We start from the raw sequence: 22,494 nt of genomic DNA, 5'->3' as shown, positions 1-22,494 counted from the left end.
AGTTTTATTGACCAATGCAGCCAGTTTAGCCACAAGGGGACTAATACACACACAGCCTGCTGCACTCAAGAAGCTATGATTTGATTCCATGACCAAGTCAGACTGGGAATCAAAACCAACATAACAATAAGTTCCAAATCTCGATGCTTGAGGCAAAATACTTACTCTAAAACACAATCAACCTTTAAAAGAAGGTGGGAAAGAGTTTTGTGATAGGAGCCTCCATGCACTGTTTATTGTAGCTGATATATTCCGCCAATGTTTCTGTCAGCAATGGACGCAGAGCAGTACAGAGGAAACCTTTCTTTAATGACTGTGGACAACAGATAAAGCTGGAAGAAGGAAATGAAAATGCAAAAGAGAATCAAAGGTGTGCCCTAGTACCACTGCTTATCGGGGATCTCACTCGGAGAAAACTGCCATAAACATAGCCTTTTCTTTTTTCCTAAACCAGATTTTATTCATATGTACATAAATATGCATGTACTCATGTTGCAGTATGAAAGACTTACAAGTTTACTTAAAAAACTTACTGAAATGATTTTAAGCCAATGTTAATTTAGACCTATCCTATTATAAAATTAGCATCTTTTGCAACCTCAATTTATTGCTCCATTGTGAAGCCCCTTGTGATACATAAACAAATCTCTGAAGAGAAACAAATCAATAAAGTGTCTAATTTGATTAACCATGTTTTTAAATTCATCAAGACAACTGTACAAAAATAAACCACTTACTTGTCAGTATTTTCCACGTCTTCTTTTCATCATCATAATACTGAACCAAATTGCTGGGTAGCCGGTCAGGTCCAGGAGGCAATCCTCCAACCAGTAACAGCATTTTCTTATTGGAACGAATTCTTCACCCAAAACAAGAGGAAAGATGAACAACCACATTACTGAGAAGCATTTTTAGTGGCAACAAAATCATCACCATCAAAAGAATGTTCACTGCTTGCAGTTTTCTGTTTCATTTTTTGTGTTTCTTTTCCCCATCATGTCTCAACAATCTTTTGAACCAAGCAGAAAAATGATCAGAAAAGCTGCATATCTCTCTACTCATGGAGTAATAAGCTTCCTTTATGCAATTTGTTAGAGGTTCATTCTAGAACGACCTTTTTCTTATATTATCCCTTTAAATCATCACTCTTTACAGCTGAATACACATGAAATGCTCTGGAGTTGTACTAAGGTTAAGCATTAAAGTTGCATGTCAAAAATCGTATTAGTCAAAATCATTATTATAAGCCATTCTACACTCAAAGAACCTTGAAAAAATTAAGGTTATGCAGAGAGTTTGTGAGCCAACTCTTTAATCACACACTGAACTTCAGATATATAGTTTAGTACAATTAGCAGCACTGGGCTAATGGTTATGGGTTAAATGCTACTTGCAACTACTTTTGTTTGTTTAATTTAGTCCAGACTCCTGCTTTCACTCTCCTCCCTGACTCCCCCCCTTCTCTTTGCTCTCCCCCTGTGCACCACTGGCTATAGCAACACCAATTGGTAAAAATGAGACTGTGATGTTGTTGTGAGCCTCCCCAGAGTGGAGCCCTGCCAATGCTTGCCACTGATCCAGCGGCATGAACCTGCTCAACTGTGCAAAGTCACTCTAATTCCCTCCCTCTGTTTTTCTACCTTCTCCCCCAGGGGGCAACCACTGAAAGGAGTGACTACCCACCCATCAAGAGCTGGCAATTCGCTGCTATTAACCGTGACCGTGATTCCCAATCTGCCTGGCAGTTCTTAAGAACAGGACTGCAATGTCTCATGCAGTAAAAGCGATTATCTGCACCCTGGCCTCCAATGCTCCACCTGATGAATGTATGATTTCTTCGCAACATTAAGGGATTTAGCAGAATTGTAAGTGAAAAGGGGAGGGGAGGCCCAGACCCCCAGATGAGCCCTGATGCTTTAATAGTCACTTTGCATATAATTGAACTTTCATCAGTAATAGCGAGCTTGGGTGTGGTAACACTGAGATAAAGGTCTATGTTCAAAATGTTCCTGTTTAAGTAGGAAGGTGATGTAGCTCAGTAGCATGCATTGATACAAATGAATCTGCTGGAGGCGCATGTTTGATGGAAAGCACCCTTGGCAAACAGCACTGTTCACCAAACCACAACATCACTGTAGCAATCTTCATGTCAGTCTTCAGCAAACGTTCCTGGCCAAGAAAGGTACAGACTGCCATGAACCAAAGCCCACCACAACTGCATGTGGTAGGCTCAATCTGTCACCCAAGTGCTCCAATCTCAGTGGTGCACTGTGGCAGTGAGTGCTCTACTACTGAGGCACACCAGTGGCTTAGCTCCAGCTACTACCTAGAATGAGTGTTGGGGGTCCACGGATTTACATTTGTATCAGGACTGCATTTCCTCTTGAGAATTTTGGGCAAAATGAACTAGGCTGTGCTGCAGACATGCATTACTCAAAAGGAACCTCCTCCAGGAAGGCAGCACGCAGCTGAAGGCTTGAGCCATATGATGCTCCAGGATAAAACCTTTCAAATGGCTTTTCAAAAGACAGCTACAGACTGCAGACACATCTATCACAAGGATGGCCAGGGAATTACCTGGCAGAAGGCCTTGATTGTTTTTAAATGGATTCAGGGTTCAGGGAAGGTCCTGAATTGACAGCGTTAAGAAATAAACCCCTTACTGCAGAGACAGGAACTACACCCCAGAGGCAGTGACACTGTCCCACTTTATTCTATTCCCCTGCTTCGCTCCCGACTTGGGGGAAGCCCCTGTGGTCCTTCAGTCTTTCTGACAAGCCAGCCTTTGACCTCTGCACTGAACCTCCTATGTACTGTCAAACGATGATTGTCACCTACACCTAACTGTATCTATGTAGGATATTGAGAGCCACCACAGGATCACTGTTGGCACAGGCTCCACTCGGAGAGACCAAACTCTGGGGAAAGCTTTCATAGGAATTGCCAGCAACTTGAAACATTCAATCTCCCCAGTAAAGCTTTTAATGAGAGAAAATTTGGTAAAAACTATGCAACACAGGAGTAAAACTATTTTTGGTACGAGTTAGGGATGACTGCACATGTAACAAGTGGCAGAGCAAACCAGAGCCGTAAGTCAGTTATGCATGGCCATCCCTAACGATAGAGAATAAATTGTTTATTCCAACCCTCTTGTGCTGTATGTTATATGACAATCAACTCCTTGTATATTGCAAAATCTAGAATGCCCTTGCAAGGTTTACTTGATAAAGGAGTTTATTTTGATTTTCATCTTTCATCTGTAAAACTCCCTTCTAACTCCAAAGCACTGTGAAAAACCAATGAATGGCCAAGGCTCAATAGTTAAGGTGAAGAATGAAATGTCAGATATGACTCTGAGTTTCCAGACTCTGGCAGCTGCAACTATCCTTAACATTACTTTTTCAGCTAAACAATCAGAGAACTGTTTCTTGAGAAGGAGCAGCACTGCTATATGGGAATGTTTAAAAAATATTTAGTGGTTTTACATGTTTAAAATGGAAAGTAGCATGAATGCTTATAAGCCTGTAATGAAAGCTTCATAAGAACTTAATAGCCAGCACAGTCTACAAAAGCACAGGGGACTCTCACATGGCAAAGAGAGGAGTTCTTTGTTACTCGAAGTTATCTAATTCATCTGTATTGAGAACTCTTCCAGTGAACCAAGTTAAGATAATACAGTGACTAAAGATATGCATGTTTTAAACTGATGTGTTTTCTTTGAGCTAGTTCTGCTTTTTAAGTTTTGGTGTGAATCACTACATTTTAGGTTTTCAAAAAGAAACGTAATTCTTTATTACATTATTTTTGTGTTTCATATTGCACTGAGCAGTACTGTTAAAATCTTCAAATACATTTTGAAACATGAAAGACATGGAACTGATCACTGCTCATATGCGGAAGACTTTTCCAAACATTAATAAAAATGTAATTCACTGAAACACTACAATGAAGGTAGGATTTAAAAACGTGTAATACCTTAACAAGATAAAGTTTCTCTCTTTCTGTCATTATTATGCGTTTACTATTTGGATAACTCAAGATTACCATGTGAAACGCTCGACACTGTATCTGAAACACTCTCCTTTCATAGTCCTTATTTTGCAATGTAATATACTATTCAGTTACATACTGTAGTCCATAATGTCCCTAGCAAGGCTGTTATGATCATGTTGTGTTCAATTAACAATAGTGGGCCCTGGTCAGGGAAGGCTAAAATAATGTTAATCATGACCAGGCCGGCTGATGTCATGGCAAAAAGCTAAGACAAATATATCCATACCTTACCCAAAAGGCATTTCTTATACCTAGATTCCAAAACTGTTTCTCATTGATGAACATACATGTGTTTTATTATTCTGCACACACTTTGCAGTTTCCGTCCTGCAAAGATTTTAAAACACTTAATTCACCTTAATTAAGTCCCTGGGTACCTCATGTGGTGTGAAGTTTATTTTGTCTACTTACAAGACTGGAAATCAAACTACGTTTTAAAGTCAACATTTTCAAACTTGTATCATTTCCTTCAGGCACACAAACCTAGGAATTAGAGCACTCATATACACGGATTCATTTTCAGAGATGCTGAATACCCATCAACATACCTAAATCCTACTCACTTCAAAGCCAGCAGCAGATGTGCATCAGGCTAAAACTCAGGTCATGAGTCTGTAGTCTAAACTAACCATGAATACACAGGGCAAAATGCTGAGCTGAGGAGAGTTTATCAACTCACAAGGAAGCAGTAGGAATGACAGTAACAGACCTCAGTACCCCTGATAATCACTCCCACCCAAAGCTCTTTCGAAACCTTTCCATTAACTTTGTGTTAATAGAAAATACATGAATGGGAAATATTCTTCTTGTACATTGTTTTTCTTTGTTAGCATATCCATCAGTCTTGCACTGATGGTCTTTTCTTATCTGGGCAGTTAGTAGAAGTTCATTCTACTAAGGCTGGCAAGAAAACAAGCCCCAACAACAACAGGTTTGCTCCGGACTCTTCAGTTTTTAAACAATGCAGTAAGGCTTCCCTCTCTGCATTAGCAAACACAAAGAAACGGAAAGAACACAACCATGAAATGGCAATCCTGTGGTTCTTAACACACTTGGTGTAGTGTTACACATCAGAAAGAAAAACTGCACCTTAGATCATAGTCATCAGTTAAAAAAAAAAACCACAAAAAATAACATCTCCCCCTCACCCCCCCCCCCCCAAACTATCCAACTGTACCTTTCTCAGGGTTATAATAGAACCAAAAACATGGAATGTTAATTCCCTTTTAATATGTGCTATCACTTTGAGTACGGAGCGAGCCAGGTGGCTTTTCACACCAAGGACCTCACAGAGATGGAATGCCTTGCTCCTGCTTGAGTGCTGACCTTAAACACAGCAAAAAGCCAAACTGAACTTCAGGTATTTCCTCGCTGAATTCAGGCACAATTAAGCCCAGGCAGAAGACCAGCCCTGGTCCAGCAAGAGCAGGTGAGTGGGTGGTGACATTTAATTACAACCACAAATCTGGTTATATCAAAGGATTGAGAAACTGGAGGCAAGAAACAAGTAGCAAGAATCTCTGAAATAGTGGCTGTATTAACCTGAAGCAGAAACAAAATATTTCAGTGAAGTTTAGATACCAACCTCAAGGTAATACACAGAGATAAATACACCTTCCCAATCAGCATTTCAGTTACAGACCTTTTGTTTGTTAGCAGTAAAGACTTAATTTAATCTTCATAAACTAGGCCAGTCCTTAGCAACCTTTTTCTTGTAAAAAGGCACCTGAAGGAGTGCTGTGTCCAACAAAAATGTAACGGAGACTCTATTTGCAGTCTGCACCTTTGAACTGATGCTGCAGGCACCCATTTGCCTGTGACTGAAGGAACTGTTTTGCCATCACAGAACATGTGATGAGATCTTTGACAACTACCTTCCCTGATCCTGGATAGGCATTTCAGTGCAACAGAAGTGTCATATGAAAACTGCTTATTTCAATGGATTTTGGCCACAGCTGACTGCAAAGATAGCCATGATTAGTAACATGTGTTTAATAGACAGAAAATACCATTATGTGGCAGTTTAACTATGAACTTGATGAAAGACATAAGATACAATGTAAAATTTATTTTGGATGGAGAGATTTTGTGAGGTTTTGCTATTGCATAGGATGAATTAACAAACACCACAACCTGCAGGTGAATAGGCACCCAGAATCTCTTCCTAACCCTACAATACTGCCAGGGGAAGAACTGAGCTCTCACAGCCATCAGAAGTCCTGCAGATCAGGCTTCTGCTACACCTCTGGCCCACCAGGAATATTCTTCTCCTTATGGGCCTTAAAGACCTTACAGACCTGAAAGAGTATCTCAATTGTATCAAAACCTAAAGCATGCTGAGGTCTTCTGTAAATTATGATGAAGAAATTATTCATCTCTTCGATTCAAAATACGTTCAAAAACACGCAGAATGTATGAATGATGCTTTATTGATTTTTTCTGACTCTTCTAAGGCACACCCAAGGCACAATTGAAAGAATGTGAAAAGAATTTCTGTTTATGCTGTACCTGAAAATCAGTCTTATAATTCATTTTAGTGCCATGAAGATTTTGCTTTTCATCTTTTTCATTCCCATGCTTAGCAGAAGGCCCTGAGTACAAGTCTTCACTGCAGTGGACCACACCGTAGCATTCACTGAAGGGCTTCAGTGATGCCCAGGACACACCTTCTCTCCTGCTCATTTAGTACGTGTTGCTGACCACTGACAGACTGAAGTTTAGGAACAGAAACACTAAGCCGGGAATGATTTGATGCAGACACTGTCTCGGCTTTGTCCTCTGAATCAATTCGATTTTTTCCCCCCCAGTGCACTCTTTTTTAAATAAATGAACATTAAAAAAAAATAAACTCAGTGTTTGCTCCAACAGCAACCTTTCCTTTTTGTCTATCTAAAAAGCAGACGTCTAAGGGTAAGTGAATCTTTTGTCTGACAGGCCACACTTAACTGTTGCAAAGTTACCTGAGAAGTTAAAAGTTTCCTCTATTTCTACAACTGCCAGTTTCTCATCTCCCTATTAAAATAACTTAGAGTCTACTTGGAAAAACTGATTTTTCTTTATGAATCCAACCCCATTGCTGTTACTAGTTTAGCACCGTCCCTAAGCAAATCTTGAAGAGCTGCAGTATTTTTTTAGCTGGAAGATTTTTAAACTGAATGCCCCTTCCTTTTGCAAGAAGAGCCTCTGAACTAATACATAGCTTAGAGGTGGGCAAGTACCCTGGGAAAGTGGCATTTACCATCAGTGTTCCTTTGGGAGGAACACACAGGAATGTCCTTGTCATCTGTCTCCCTGTATTGCCAGCTTATTATTCTTGTTGACTGGAGACTGGTACAATTCCCCAGAAAAAATGCTCAATAGCTTTCCCATATGGAATCTTGCCAAGGTTGCTGTATTGGTACACCAAACTGTTGTTCCTTACCTTGAGACAGACTTTAATACATGTGTTGCCTACGTGAGATCATGAATAGTACTTGTATAGTGATAATATCTATACAAATAGATCATTTGAACACAAGCTGCTAAATTCACTGAGATCTGAATGCTAAAGATATCCTTACTAGCCACACAGTGACTATCTGAAGCATTCTAAGGGATTTGAATAAAATGAATTTTACTAGCAAAACTTATACTGGTAAAGAAGTCCCAAACCCCCATGTGTCACCAATCTTATTGGCAAAACTATGAAAACAACTGTTTTTCCGTATTGTTGGAAGTTCTGAAATGCCTTAAAGAAATTTCCTTGATCCTGAATACTTTCAAAAATAAAAATAAGGAAAATGTCAAAGCTATTTTACCTTTTCTTTTTTTTTTTTCTTTTGCAATTTGCTTTCCCTTCCCTACCTCCTTTTCTGCCTGTTTTTTTGTTGTTGCTGTTTTCAAGAGAGGTGGTAAAATTTAAATGTTTGCAGAATGCTTCAGGGTAGTCAAATGCTCATTTTTCCCTTAGGAAGTTCCAATCAACTCTTCTCTTTGATTTGAAGACTGTGAAAAGTCAGTAAGGTCCTTTTTTTTGTCTGATTCTGTATCAGATGTCCATGATGGCATGAGCTCTCTGCATCAGAGGCTATGCTCTCCCCAGCTGAGGCTCCTCCTTAGGAAGCTGAGGGGCAGAAATGCAAATTTCCGCTTATGACTAGTTACCTTTTCCAATATTTGGTTGGGTTTTTTTGTCTGAAGGGAGGCAGCAGTCAGGGGAAGGCAGGAAGAACCAACTGTGGCACCAACTTCTATTTACTTCCAGCTTCACTGCAAACCGTCTGTTTCCATTGAACTTGGCAGCTGATAATACTTGCTCGAAGTTTATTGTCTGCTTTCCAAGAACATGGCAAGAAGTGTCGACTACTAAGTACGAGGCATGACGATCCTTAAAGAATATTTCAGGGAGGCAGCAAATATTAGAAATGATGCCAGGAAGTATCTAATAATGAATTTCAACTCACGATATTCTTTAATTTCTTTAGGTGGTCCTTTGGTAAACCTGCAATACCACTCAGGATCTGCTTCAACAAAATCAACAACAGAGCTGTTTATGGAGCACTGGAATCTAGCTCAAAACTTTCACTCAGGATTCCTATTAACTTCCCTGCTCATTCTTTTCAGGACATGTTGTGCAAAAGGTAATAACAAACTTCAGCCTGATTTAGAAAGCTGCTCTGATTTTTAAAACATGAGCTGTCTGAAAAGAAAAAGTGGTATTTTTACAGATTATAAGGATTTTTTTCCATAATGTGAGCTTAACAGAACCAAAGCTATTTTTCCCGGCAGACTACTTTCTGCTGATTTTGTGTTCTATGTTTGCTTTTCTCACTCCCCTTGCCTCCAAGGCTCGATATACTTTCTCTTCAAGTACAAATCCAAATCACACCATCACAGCTCTGTTCCATTTACTGCTCAGCAGTTACAGACCTAGAACCTCCATATTCTTCTGCTACAGGGAAAAAACTGAAGTGACACCAGGCCACAAAGTGCACCACCTGTGTGACCTATGCTCTCTGACAGAAAAGTCCTGAATTGAGCTAGCAAAGCACGGGCAAGACTAGCACAGGCATGTCTCATGGGAGACAGACCTGTTCTTTTAGGGACCAGCAGGATTTGTAAATGACCTGCACAGACAGTTGCAGGTGGTAGAAATGGGCATTTTTGCTAAAGTACAGAATTAGAGAATGAAGTTCCCATTTTCACAGGCTCTTTGCCCTTAGTTTGAGTGGCTTGGTAATTTTTTTATTTTAACTTAGTTTTCCCTATAGAACAAAGAGGCTTGAAATTCAGTGAAAGATTTTCCTTCTTGGAAAACGAGTTTGGAGATGCAGATACTTGAAGCTGCTTCAAGTGCTAAAAGGGGCAGAGTGTCAGAAAGCTAAGGAGCAGCACAGCCCAGCCAGCTTCAGCATGGATCTGGAGAGACGAGAGATCCAGAGCAGTCAACATTGGAGTGTGAGGTAGGAAGCCTGGCAGAAAGGGGCACTGTGGGGGCAAAGGCCATAGCAGCAGAGGATTCAAGAGAAGGGACAGGTGGAGGTGAAGCTCAGGTAGGCACATATGGCAAACAAGGCAAGTAGCTGAGACTAACTAGGATTAAACTGACTACAAGTCTGTGGTTCATTTCCCCACAGCCTCTACTGTGTCAAGTCTCCCTTCTGCAGCTCACTTGAGAGTCCTGACAGGTACAATTTCCAAATATTAATTCAGACATGTCAGACCTGATCTAAAATAAACCAGGGCCTTATATTCACTTCATCTACACCACAATGCAAATGTTAATAATTAAGATATATTTCAAAGTATGTTTATTTCAGATGTCAATTTGGGGTCTGAAATATTTCTCACTTCCAATTAACCCTGAGTATGACTATTAGCTGAAAATCCAAATACTGGTGTCAGGGTCACAAAGGGACAGGCAGGTGGCCGTTACCAGAACACACAACGATGTATTTCAGTGAAAAAAACCATGCAAATCCTTATACAGCCATCAAACATGTCCTACTGAGATATTACAAAAATTTCAATAGAAAATTAGGTCAAATTGAACTACAGTCTGTGAGGTTTGTAGACAAAATAGTGTGTTCAAGAAGGAAACTATTTAATTACCAAGGGATGCAACCAGTTTCTTCAAAATTTTAATCTCTGCAGAAAGTAAACCAGACTGGGTACAGAAGTCTTCCACATAAATGCTCTTGTTTGATGCTACTTAGCAGTTTACGTTTTCCTTCTTCAACATTCACCACCTTCCTACTGAGTGAAAACTGGCCATATCATCTTCATCACCTATCATTGTTTAACTTGCTGCCACTTTCACTAACATTACCTAACACTAAGCAGTGTGGATGACATTCTCTCCCCACTGAAACTGAATTAAAATAAAAATCTCTACAGTTAGCTTTATCAGGACCAGAATCTCTTCTAATCTCCCCAAAGTCTAGTAGTCCAGGGAGCAAGAACTACAGAAAAACAGCTAGGTCTGAACATGCTGGGACTTCACTGAACCCAGAAAACAGCATGGTCAGGCTTAGCCTAATTACCTCTTCTTATTTTCCTCCTTTCTCTCTTTCTCTTTAATTCCATATTTCCTGCCTATGACCTTTCCCATCTCCATCAGCTGGTTTACCCCTGTCCATTTTTCTTCCCCCATATCTGAAATAGCTTTTCCAGACACCGAAATACTTATCTGTTATTGACAACAGATGCTGTTTCTGCTAAGAATTAGTTTTTTTTTCCGCTTTTGTTTCATTCCGTTTCTTCTTTTTCTTTGCCAGGGTCTGTTTTGTTTTCCTTGTCTCCTTTCCTGTTGTTCTATTCTTTCACTTTTGTCCCCTTAAAACTGTCCTACTCTCGCCTTTCCCCTCCTTTGTATTGCTTTGCTTCCGCTACTTGTGTCCTGTTTCTCCCTTGGGATATCTCAATTCCTTTCTTTTTCTGCATCTTCCGCTCTCTCCCAGCTTTACTTTCTTCATTCCCCTCTGCCTTCAGGTACCTGATGCAGTTGTGCCTGCAAATCCTGGAAGCAGCTGACCAGCCCAAATGAGAAGAGCTGCGTTATGTCCTGCACCCAACAAACTCCCAGGCCACAAGGGGATGCTTCCTCCTACCCTGCCTTCCTTCTCATATCTGTCTGGAACACAAGTCATTCTAAATAGTTACAGGCGAGTGAAACCATAAAATCAGAGCAATGTTCTACAAAAAGGCAACAATATTTAGGTAAACCATTTAACAATAAGCGCTGTAATGCAAGTATTTTTCTATAATGCTCCTTTCTCTGTCTACAGCTATACTGTGCATGAGCACAAGCAAAATTAAAGTAAAAAGCCAGGCATTTCACAGAGGTGATGTGTTTTTAACCATTTTCATTGTTGCAAGTAAACATGGGAGCAATAATAATTCTCACTAGCTCACTCATTTTTGAAAGTGACATTCTTTCCAGCAACATGGTAATGCTCTAACCCAGAACTTTTTAAAAATTGAAAACACATACTGTGTATTATATAAAATATATTATATTACAAAATAAAGCACAGAGACATTTTAATCAACTCAATACTCCAGTGAAGTCCAGACAGTCAAATAAATAACGGGAAGGAGAGCATTCCTCTATCTAAATTCATTTTAGTCCCAGAACTACAGACAACATGACACAGCACAGATGTACCTATGTCTCTCAGGGACAGACAAACATCATTTAAGCCTAACACTCAGGGTCACCACAATGGGTGGTGAAATCAACTGGGATTTTTCCTACTGATGTCAAAACTGACTGTGCCTCAAGAGTCGGTCAGTGATAGCAGTTTGTGCACTGAGGCCCTGCTGCAGGTGACTGTCACAGAGTTAACAGAATTACTTAGCTTAGAGTTGAGCACCTGATCAAGTGCCAGATCAGAACCAAAACACACACCTGCTGTGATGAAGTCCTGAACCTCGGTATTCACGTCAAGGTTCACAAGTCAGGAGCGTCATTCCTCAACTTCTTAAACTACGATTGTCTAGTTGCTGTACTTCGAAACATAATTTTACAGATTGAGGGCATTCAGGCATTACCTTCTCTCGGGAAATTTCAAGGAAAAATAAATTTTCTCTCCCTGCAAGTAAACAGTGTTTTTCACTGAGGCACAAAAGACAACCCAGGTAACTACTAGCCCCCCAGCATCACTTGCACTGCAGGCTCTGCATCTGTAGCACAAACTTTCTAAGCAACCCTGCTCACACCACACAGACTAGTTTTATGATCCAAAACTGCTTTCCTCCAGCCCTGACAACAGTAAAAACTTGTGTTTGTCAGAAAACCAAGCACGTGGGATTTACCACATAAAGAACAAGTTTAAAGAAATAACCGGTGTTAACTTCACAGTTAAAGCTTCCCATTGTACTTGTTTTGTTTAAGAAATGTAAGTGGCCTCAGTTCCAAAGTACTCCAAAGTGGTAGTGCAGAAACAGGTATGTACATATGCATGTGTACACGTGGTTTTTAAGTAGTATATTACAATAAAACATATGTTCTTTTGAAAAGGCAAAAAAGGTATCAGCTGGTTCTGAGTGTGATACTCCTAATTTCTTCAACACACAGTAAGCAGGTGGCTGCACCACTGTGCTGCTTCTATTTCTCACCAACCCACACCAAACTGTGCAGTATGTATTATGCTGCACAAGAGGAACAGTTAATCTCTTCCTAAAGACATGTGAATATTTTATGAATGACCTTTCATTAAACTTTAAATTCCAAATTACCAAGGTCACTGTTGCTCACAAAAGAGGTCATCAAAGTTTTAAAGTCCTTGCTGTTAAAGATTTCCTTCTGCAAATCAGTAACTTCAGGAACTCTGAAGATTTTGTTCCTTAAAATAAAATTTTACTGAATGAATGTCAACCTGTTCAAATTACAACTTTTAGAGAAACTATGAGTAACAAGAAGGATGTGTCTGGAAATCTCTAGTCTTGTGTATGATTCTTTATTCATGTTTAAGAAGGCATCTGAACATTTAGGCAGCCTGATGAAATCTTAAAGTGATTAAGTTTCAAAGCCAGGCCTTTGTGACCTTTATGAATTCCCAGGAATATTATCCATGACCAAAACTGAAAATATACCAATCGCATCCTGTATCACAGAGCGTTTCAGCATCTCTCTTCAACATTTTAGTATTTTGAGTAAGTTCTAATGCCTCCTCATAAATAAGAGAAATCCAAATGGTTTTGCTCTAATTTCACCACCACCAAAGAACCCAATCAAGAGAAACTAGTTACAACGCTGTCACTAAACACACATTAAAGTTGAGAAGGTGAACCTTAACTATGGTTAAGGGTCTCTGAAATGCCGCTGTTTGCACATATGTGCAGACCTATTGCAAATAAAACCCATGGTATTTGTGGTATTTGAAGTCCCCTGTAAGTCATTAAGTAAGCAAAACTTAGGTCTACATAAAGTGGAACCTTTTGTGTACACTCCCACTTACAGGGGAAGCCAGCTCCCAGCACAAGGAGTATCAGATTCTCGCAGCATCCATGACACTTGTAAGCATTCAGTGGTCAGAACACCACTACATATCCTTCAAATGACATGGACCACTGAAGCTGGAAGGTATCTTCACTGAACCAAGCCGGCTGGTATCTCAGCAATCCACCAGGACACAAGCCCCGGCATTCCTCCGCCTCAAATGCAGCACCTCGACCAAGGAGGAAGTGGTGGGTTTTGCATTTTTGAAAGTCAACAGTTTTGAATATTGAAATGCAAAGGGTATGCACCAGCTACAACAGTGGCGTCTCAAAAACAGTTTGCACTGCAAAATGCTGGTATTTATTTCTTACTGTAAGGTTTTGCGTGAGAATTTGTTAGACAGCAAGGTGATAAGCACAACAAAACACTAACTGAGCGAGCTAGCCAGTGATAATGAAAGAAGGCACAGCATTTCCAAAGTTAAAGCATCAGGGTACCAATTATATGAAGATATAAAGAATCCTCTGCATTAATGCTAACAGAGCATATTATCTAAAATATTTAATAACATCCTAGTTTTTCTAGCTGCTGTTAAGTCATTAATAATATCCACCTATTAGTTAAAAAGCTGAATAATACAAAGTGGGCTTTGATTTCTGCGTTACTGTGCCACTGTATAATACCAATGGAAAATGGTATTATCTTTCTATTCATTGAATGAAATGAAGTATAAACGTTATTTTAAAAGGAGAAAAATAAATACCCCCTTCATTTCGGGTATATTTACTGCTCATTAAACTACATGCTGTGCTTTCACTTCCTAACACCAACCTCATATTGTCAATCTTTGACACCATGATTTATTAAATGAAAATAACTGACATGTCATAGACGTAAGGGCTACGAAGTCACGTTTCCATGCACAATACGGACGTATTGTCCAAACACCAAACATTGGGATGTGAACAGATAACGGAGTTAGTGATGAATATAATTAATTAGATTTAGAGCTCGGATATTACAGTTTAAAACACCCTGAGGATGCAACTCCTTGTTAAGGAGTAACACTGTGGGGGGAAATACAATAAACAAACGTGGCCTACAACAAATACCACAACAGGTTTCCCCACTCACGGTGACACCTCACATTCACACGAGCCCCGCGGGCCGGGCACGATGGCTGAGTGCGCTGCCACCGCCGCAGGCGCGACAGGAGGCCGAGAAGCGGGGCGGGCACTGCCGCCTCCCAGGAGGCCTCCCGCCCCTCAACGCTGCCCGGCGCCGCGCTGCCGTCCCCTGCCCTGGCCGCCTCTCCCCCCGCTCCGGAGGGCCTGCGACCGCCACCCCCCGGCCGCAGCGGCACCGCCGGGCCGAGGGGAGGCGACGAAAAGTTTGGCGGCACCGGGGGCGGGTGGGTCGGCCCCGCCGCCGCCCTTCAGCCGCTTCCCGGCCCGGTCGCAGCCTTCGCGCCGCCCGCCGCCCCCCGCCCCACCGGCGGGCGCCCGGCCCGGCCCTCGCGCGGTCCCTGCCAGCCACCGGCCCGGTCCCGCGGGGGCTCCCGCACCCTCCCGCAGCCAGAAGCCGCCGAGGGGCGTTCGTGAGGGAAGCCACCCCCCCCCCCCCTCCCCCCCCCCAGTCTTCCCGGCGCCCCCCTCACCTGCTGGCCAGGCTCTGCCGGCAGTGCTGCCTGAAGGGCATCAGATGGTAGTTCATGGCGTCCAGCAGCAGCTTCTGGCACACGGGGTCGGTGCGCATGAAATCCACCGACTGCACCCGCTCCACCAGCTCAGGAGCCGGGATGAGGGCGAAGCGGAGGCGCTTCATGAGGTCCGGGGCGTACTGCATGCGGGTCTCCCGGTCGTGCTCCAGCCAGAGCACGGACATCTGAAAGAGCGCCAGCTCCGACTCGACGGGGGGGGGCAGCGAGTCAAGCAGGGCGCGCATCTCCTCGAAGTTGAGCAGCAGCACGTCCTCCACCAAGTACTTGTTGGCCAGCTTTTTGGTCTCCTCCAGGCCGTGCAGGGCGGCAATCTTGCACACCTGCTTGTAGTTCTGCACCGAGATCTGGTCGTTGAGGAACTGCACGCACAGCTTGGTGACCTGCGGGATGTGCAGGATCTTGCTCACAGACAGCACCTCCTCCACCGTGTCCAGCGAGAGGGTCACGTTGGCCGTGTACAGGTACTCCAGCACCAGCCGCAGCCCGATGGACGAGCAGCCCTGCAGCACCAGGTTGTTGATGGCCCGCGGACTGGCCAGCAGCTTGTCCTCCGGGGAGGAGGATGGGGTGCCAGGCTCCTCCTGCGGCTGCGGCGGCGGCGGCGGCTCCTTCGGCGGTCCCCCGAGCCCGTCCTGGGCGCCGGGCCCTAGCCCCAGGGCGTGGGGGTGCCCGCCGCTCCCACCGCCGCTGGAGAAGAGGGATCGGAAGTACTGGGAGCAGGAGGCCAGCACGGCCTTGTGGCAGTGGAACTGCTGGCCCTGGGCCGTCAGGGTCACGTCGCAGAAGAGCTGCTTCCTCCACAGCAGGTTGAGGCCGTGCAGCAGGTTGTCGCTGTGGCTGGGGTCGAAGGTGGACGTCCTATCACCGGATCTGGACATGGCGAGCGGCCGCCGGCACACCTGCCTTTTAAACCCTCCTCCAACCTGGGCAGAGGGGTGGGGAGGAGAGCGGGGTGGGGGGACACACGGGACGACACAATAATAAACACAAGAGCTTTAGAGGCCCGGAGGGCGCATCCTGCCGTGCGCGCACGGGTGGCGTGGGGATGCAGCCGAGGACGGGCTCCCCTCCGCCCGCCGAGCCGCCCCCCGCCCCGGGCACGGACGGGCTCGCCCGGAGGGGCCGCAACTTGGGAGGGCTGAAGGAGGTTTATTTTTTGCCCCCCTCCCCCCCATACACACACCACCCCTTTCTCCTCCCTCCTCGGTGCAAACCGGGCTGCTCTCCAGGGGAGGAGCAAGGAAGCCGGGGACGTTCTCAAAGCTGAGCCACCTCTCCCCCGCGACCAAAAAAAAAAACCTCGACCCCACCAAGCACCCAAGCGATCAAACACACACAAAATAAGCCCTCCAAACTCCGCGATGCCAAGAGAAACTACCAAGTGACTGAAACTCTGTCGGGAAGGCAGCAACCAGCCCCGCCGCCTGCCCCCGGCCCCCTCCGCCCGCTTTGCCAACTCAGCGCCGCCGGGACCCGCTTCCTCTCCGGGGCCGGAGGGCTGCGTTCCCGTGGCGGGGGCCCCGGTGCTGCCAGGTGCTGGAGTTGAGCCCCACTCCCACCGCGGGGCTTTGCAATACTTCGTACACTGGGGCAAGTGGGGGGTGGAGGGGGAGCGGCAGCCCCGGGCCCGGCGAGGGGCTGCCCGCCACTGTCCTGCCGGCCTCGCTTCTCCTCGCAGCAGACGGCGCCGCTGCTGGAACTCCGGTAACTACGTGAAGTTCAAGTTGGGGGAAGGACGGGGAGGCGGGCAGGGAGCAGGGCCCTGCCCGGCGGCCCCTTGGAGTGACCGGGCCCCACCGCGACCCCCGACCCCGTGCCTGTCCCGGGAAGGGGGGGTCAGCGAGGCGGCCCCGAGCTGCGGCCGCACCTGCGGGGTCTGCGCAACCACCGACCCGCGCTGGCCGCATCCCGCGCAGCGCTGCCGCCGCTGTTCTTCCTCCTCCTCCTCCTCCTCAGCGGGATCCCGCCGAGACCTGCTCCTGCCATTGCAACGCGCTCAGTCGCTCCTTAGCAGCGCTGGGCTTCCTCTGCTTCCCTTCACCCCCGCCTCGCCCCATTTATCGGCACAGCGAGGGGCTCCCTCCAGCCGCTTCCCCTGCCCCGCCGCCGCTCAGCCCCGCTCCGCGCCCCGCCGCCGGCTACAGAAACCTCCCGGAGCCTCTCCCTTTAAGTGGACCCGTCAATCCCCCCCTCCCCACCGCACACACACACACATACATGCACACACACACAGACATACACACACACTCCTCCTCTTTCTCCCTCCCCTTCTTTCTTCTTCGTTTTGCCCATTTCTTGCAATCGGAGTTTATTCTGCAAACGCGTTCGTTACACAACTGCCCCCCCTTCCCCCGCACACACTTCCAGCACACACACCGGCACACACAGGCACCCCTTTCCTCTCCCCCAACAGCAAACAAATCAGGAGACACGAGAAAATGCACAGAGACGGTTAGACACAAGGCCAGAAACTTACCTGCTCCACAACCAGCTGCCAAAGTAAAGGTTCACTTAAGCTCCCCCCCAAAAAAATCAATTGTCCTTCCTTTTTAAAGGTTTGCTCGCTCCTTCCGAAAAAAAAAAAAAAAAAGAGAAAAGAAATAAAAAAAAACACGAAAAACCTTCTGGTTCCCAACTCGGAGCAGTCACTCTTTACAATTTATTTTGTCGTACATCATTTGATCACCATGAATTAGCAACAGCAAGAAAATGTACGAGAGAGAGAGAAGGGGAGAGAGAGAAAGAGGGAGAGAGAGAGCGCAGAGCTTTCTGCAAGAGAAGAAGAAGAAAAAATGTACGTGTGACAAATTATGCTACCAAGAAACAACACATCATTATCCTTGGGCCTGGGGCTCAGTGAGTCGTAACGAGAGTAATAGGAAATCCACGGTTGGGGAGAGAAACGGTCGTGCATGGCCAGTGGAGAGAGACCATACAGGGGGATGGATGCTGGAGAGACTCGCAAAATTATGGCTCAAGGCTATTGTAAAAATTGTCGAGCGTAAATGACTGCGATTTCAAACATCTTTGGAAGAAAGAAGGGGAAAAAGCGAGGCCCCCCCCCCCCCCGCCTCCCTCCCTCTTGCTCTCCCTCTCTCTTCTCTCTCTCTATAAAGAACCGTCAAGTTTTAGTGCGCATTGCTAATTAGTCAATTTCTCTCTGCCTTCACAGGCTGGCGACTTTGCTGCTGAGCTGAAACTGCTAATTTCTGTGACCAGCTTTTTTCTTAGCTGTGATCTGGATGAATGAGTAGCTGTCTCACAGAGATGACAAAAATAAACTCTAATCCCCCCAAAAATTTCCACTACATCTTTCTCATGCATAGATTTATGATCTTCAAGCGCCTTGTGCAATATGCAAACTTTTTGTCTGCGAGTGTGTGTGTGCTGGGGGGGGGGGGGGGGGTAAGTCTGTTATATTCAGGTTTCACAGTATCTGGTTTGTGTCTCTGCTCTCCCCCCACACCCCAAATGTGGTGAAAATAATGTCTGATTTCAGCACCCAGTATCTTCACATACACCCCCTCGCCCCCACCCTTTGTATTTATATTATTGCTTTGACAGGATGCATCTCCTTTCCTTGCAAGTATGATGAGGCTGGAGGGGTGGAAGGGAGAGAAAGAAAGTGAGGCTACTAAATGGTGTTAGTGGTAAAACGTTCCCTTTACATTTGTTCCCCTGCACTGTTGAAGATTTATGATCTTGTTTGAAGGCATATTTTCTCTATCGTTTTGTCTGGTTAGACAACCGTCTCTGAACTTCACTGTCAGCTCTTCAACAGATAAGGGTTCAGAAGTCACTTTTTTTTTTTATTGGAAGATTAGCATATTGTCAGATTTGTCTTTCAGTTTCAAGACTTTGTAATGCAGAAGCCTGAATCAAATGGCAGGAAAGCAGCTGCTATTTCACGAATGCAACCTTTCAACTTTCTGCCAGAGCTGATACCCTAGAAACGTGCACAGCACAGCCCATAGGTTGGGGCTTTGTTTTGTTTTTTGATCCTTTATAGTTGTAAGAAACAGAGGAAATTCTCATTGTAGGCATTTGGGGCTTTTTCATTCCACCAAGGGGCATTTTGGTAGAGGACGTGTTCTCCACACTTTATCTCATGATATATTGCACCCTCACATTTACAGCTCTGTTCGTCTGTTGTCAAACCTCCAATTGTCAAAAAAAAAAGAAAAAACAGAAAAAAAAAAGGTTGAATGTATGCCCTTGAATGAAATGCACATGAAACGAGACAGGTGAGCACTTACAGGAAGTTTTACTTGGTGTAAAAGACTCAAGCCCCATCCCTTTTCCCAGAAAGTACTCAGGTCCTTGCTAATTAAACTGCACACCAGGAGTGGGACTTTGAATGCCAGGTCTCATGGTCTTTGTCTTTGACTTGGCCAAGGATAGCAATGCGGTTCCAGAGCTGGAATTGCTCAGGAATGCATAGGACTGGAACTGAAAGTCATCAAGGCAATTTTTGCTTTTATTTACTTTCTGGTGACCTTACAAAAGGTGTCCTGCCATATCTTTCTGGTTTTCCTCACCAAATAGCTCCCTTCCTCCTCCCTTGGACATCAGTTATTTCTGCAAGACATTTTCAAGGGAGATTAGGCAGCTGGTGTTTCAGGGCGTGGTATTCTTCCCAAAAGAATGACACCATCATATGCTGCCTCGCAAACCGTGTTCTTTGTTTTGACCCTGCTGTGCCTCCCCTCCTTTCCCAGTTGTACCCTGTTGGCCACTCAGATTTTGACCCCGTTCAGGTTAAGAAAAACATGGATTATTATATGCTCCTATTTCAACAATAGTTGGTATCTTCAGTGATGCGAGTTGTCTCTCAACCACAGTAGATGGAAAGAACAGTTTTTATATCATGCTTGTGCTGCTGAACTTTACTGCTGTAATGGTTGTAAATAATCCTCATGAGGTTTTGTATCAGTTTTCACTGACTGATGTGTCACATACTCTTATACCCTTGTAAGCTGCCAAAATATGTCTGTGCCAATGTGTAGCAAGTTTCTGGAACTAGCATACTGGTTTGTTTTCCTCATTAGTGAAAAGATCTGGGTAATTTTCATTTAACTTTGCTACATTAACTCAAGTTGAAATAAAGTTTAGTCTTACTTATGTATATGATTTGTGGTCACTTACGAATTACATTGGACAAATGTTTCCAGAAGTCCTGGGTGTGGTATTTCCTAAATTGGCTTGAACACTTTCAAAGGGAGACTTCAAAGTTTCTAACTAACTCACTCATTTTGTCTGCAGAGTAGAAAATTAAAGTTCATCTCTCGAGACAACTATCAGAAGAAAATACCACGTTTTATTTCTTCTGCAGTTACTCTCAGACCTGCACCATGTAAAGTTATCCATTTTTTAATTTGGAGCAAAACTAGATGTACTTGCCACTTGGTTAAGCAGGGACTTCCTGTCTTATTTCGTAAACCTTAGTCTGTCAAAGACTTGAGGGAAACCACTGGGAGTGAAGATCATCTCCCCCAATGCACTGAACACCTGCTAACCCCTGACCCTTCCCTGCCATAGCTACAAGTCTCTATCCCTAAGCAGGATTTCCAAAGAACAGCAGGCAGTGTCCCATGCTTCCATCTTTTCAAAGCCAGTGTTTTAGAGATTCTGTGCTTTTACTTGTCTTCCTTTAGCTCAACTCTTTCCATTCATTCAAATTCCTCAACTTACAGAAGTCTCATCCTACTACAAGCTACAGAGGCTTATAGTGTGGAGGTCAATACTGAACAAGGAACTGAATCACATCTTGCAACTAAAGGACTCTTCCTCATGCAGAAGAGGCCTTCATTAAGACAGTATAAGGCATTGTCATTAAAATTCCAGGTAAATAAGCAAGGTAAATACTTTCCAGTGAGAGTAATTATATAAAAAAGAGAAATTTAGAACTCATGTATTACCTGTGCTTGTACCATGAAACATACCTCTGTACAACTGATGTTTTGTGGGGATTTTTTGCAGATTTTATTGTTGCGACATACACTGATATCCTGGCACAGCTCATAAATAAAGTTACATGCACAGTATCCTGATTTTTGGGAACAAAAATAAGTGTCAATTCCGAACACCTGCCCCTTTGTCATTGAAACTACTGTCAGAAACAGAGCTTCAGCTGGTTCCCCTGGTTGGGGCACAGAAGTTGCCTTTGTGCATGTGGTCTGGCCTGTTGAACTCTCTCAACAGTCTGCATTTCTGCCACTCTTGCATTTCAAATGGTAGAACAGAAATGACAGCACTCACCAGGGCCACCTGTATGTGGATGGGAGCTCTCACTGCAGGAAAAGAAAGTTCTCTTGTGGGGGGGTTCCAGAGAAGTAAAGCTTACTACAGGTAAACCGAGTCATTTGTGTTGGGTAAGACACCATACTGGTTGTTTAGACAGATCTGAGCACACAGGTCCCTTCTGTAGTGCAAATACTATACAAATAGATGGGCAACAGCAGTACTGGCTGTTACCCATAATGCCAAACGTTGTATAATTCTTCCTTCGTTTTCATTCTGATGATGTTGGCAATATGTATGCTCACACTTCTGAAGGTAGATGTGGCATCACAGCAGCTCTATTCCTGGAGTACAGATGAACTACTCAGTCTAGGGCAGGAGAGGAAGATGTGAAGAGGTTGAGGTGGTGGTTGTTAGAGCCAGGGCCCACAAGTCTGGATGTCTGGATTCCCACCACTGGCACGCAGTGATTGTACACTTTGGAGTTAGGGCCTGGGAACCACCCAAGCTCACAGGTACCTTACTCCCCGAGGAGGCCTTTTCTCACAGAGGTGAGAGGTATTGCAAGGAGCTGGGAGGGAGAGAGATCAAAAATAAGTTATCTTGGTCTGGTAATCTAGATATAACAACCTTGACCGAGGTGCATCCTTTAATATCTCTGTGCTTCAGTTTAACAAATGCTAAAGAGAGTTGTCATTAGTGCAGGCCAAGGCTCTCCCAGCTTGTGGTCCATTGTCCCTGCTGAGCACATATGCCCAGCTCCACCAGCTGGGTATTTTGGAATGTTTACTATTACACTTGCTATGCCAGTGGCTGCTGCAACAGTGTGGCTGTAGAGACTGGCATAACTGGCCCCAGAGGTGTCACAGGCATCCTGATCACCTGCATTGTGACCTGGTTAATCCATACTTGCCTAAGTGCTTTTGGATTCCTCCAGGGATACTGACTGGTTTTATTTATACATACAGACATATTGTGAGGTATTGTCTCTTATGTCTGGATGTATACATTCTGTATTACGAGAGTCATAATACCATTAAGAGTTCAGACTTTTGACCTG

The 22,494-nt window shown here is 44.3% G+C and overlaps 1 protein-coding gene across 1 annotated transcript in view; it reads right to left on the bottom strand.

The window, feature by feature from the left end:
* Nucleotides 1–16,333, bottom strand: part of KLHL14 (kelch like family member 14) — a 59,239-nt gene extending 42,906 nt beyond the window's left edge. Inside the window, exons 1-2 of the mRNA XM_062633512.1 lie at nucleotides 15,132–16,333; nucleotides 738–859 (exon numbers count right to left, since the gene is read on the bottom strand). Of these exons, the coding sequence (XP_062489496.1) occupies nucleotides 738–859; nucleotides 15,132–16,072 (1,063 nt within the window). The 5' untranslated portion in view covers nucleotides 16,073–16,333. The remainder of the gene's footprint in view (nucleotides 1–737; nucleotides 860–15,131) is intronic.
* Nucleotides 16,334–22,494: the final 6,161 nt, after the last annotated feature.

Source organism: Pezoporus occidentalis, unplaced genomic scaffold (assembly GCF_034315485.1).
Source record: "Pezoporus occidentalis ecotype Australia unplaced genomic scaffold, CSIRO_AGI_Poc_V1 ctg4, whole genome shotgun sequence".
Classification (NCBI taxonomy): domain Eukaryota; kingdom Metazoa; phylum Chordata; class Aves; order Psittaciformes; family Psittacidae; genus Pezoporus; species Pezoporus occidentalis.
The sequence above is the reverse complement of the archived record's forward strand: the minus strand, read 5'-3'. Positions and strand labels throughout refer to the sequence as shown.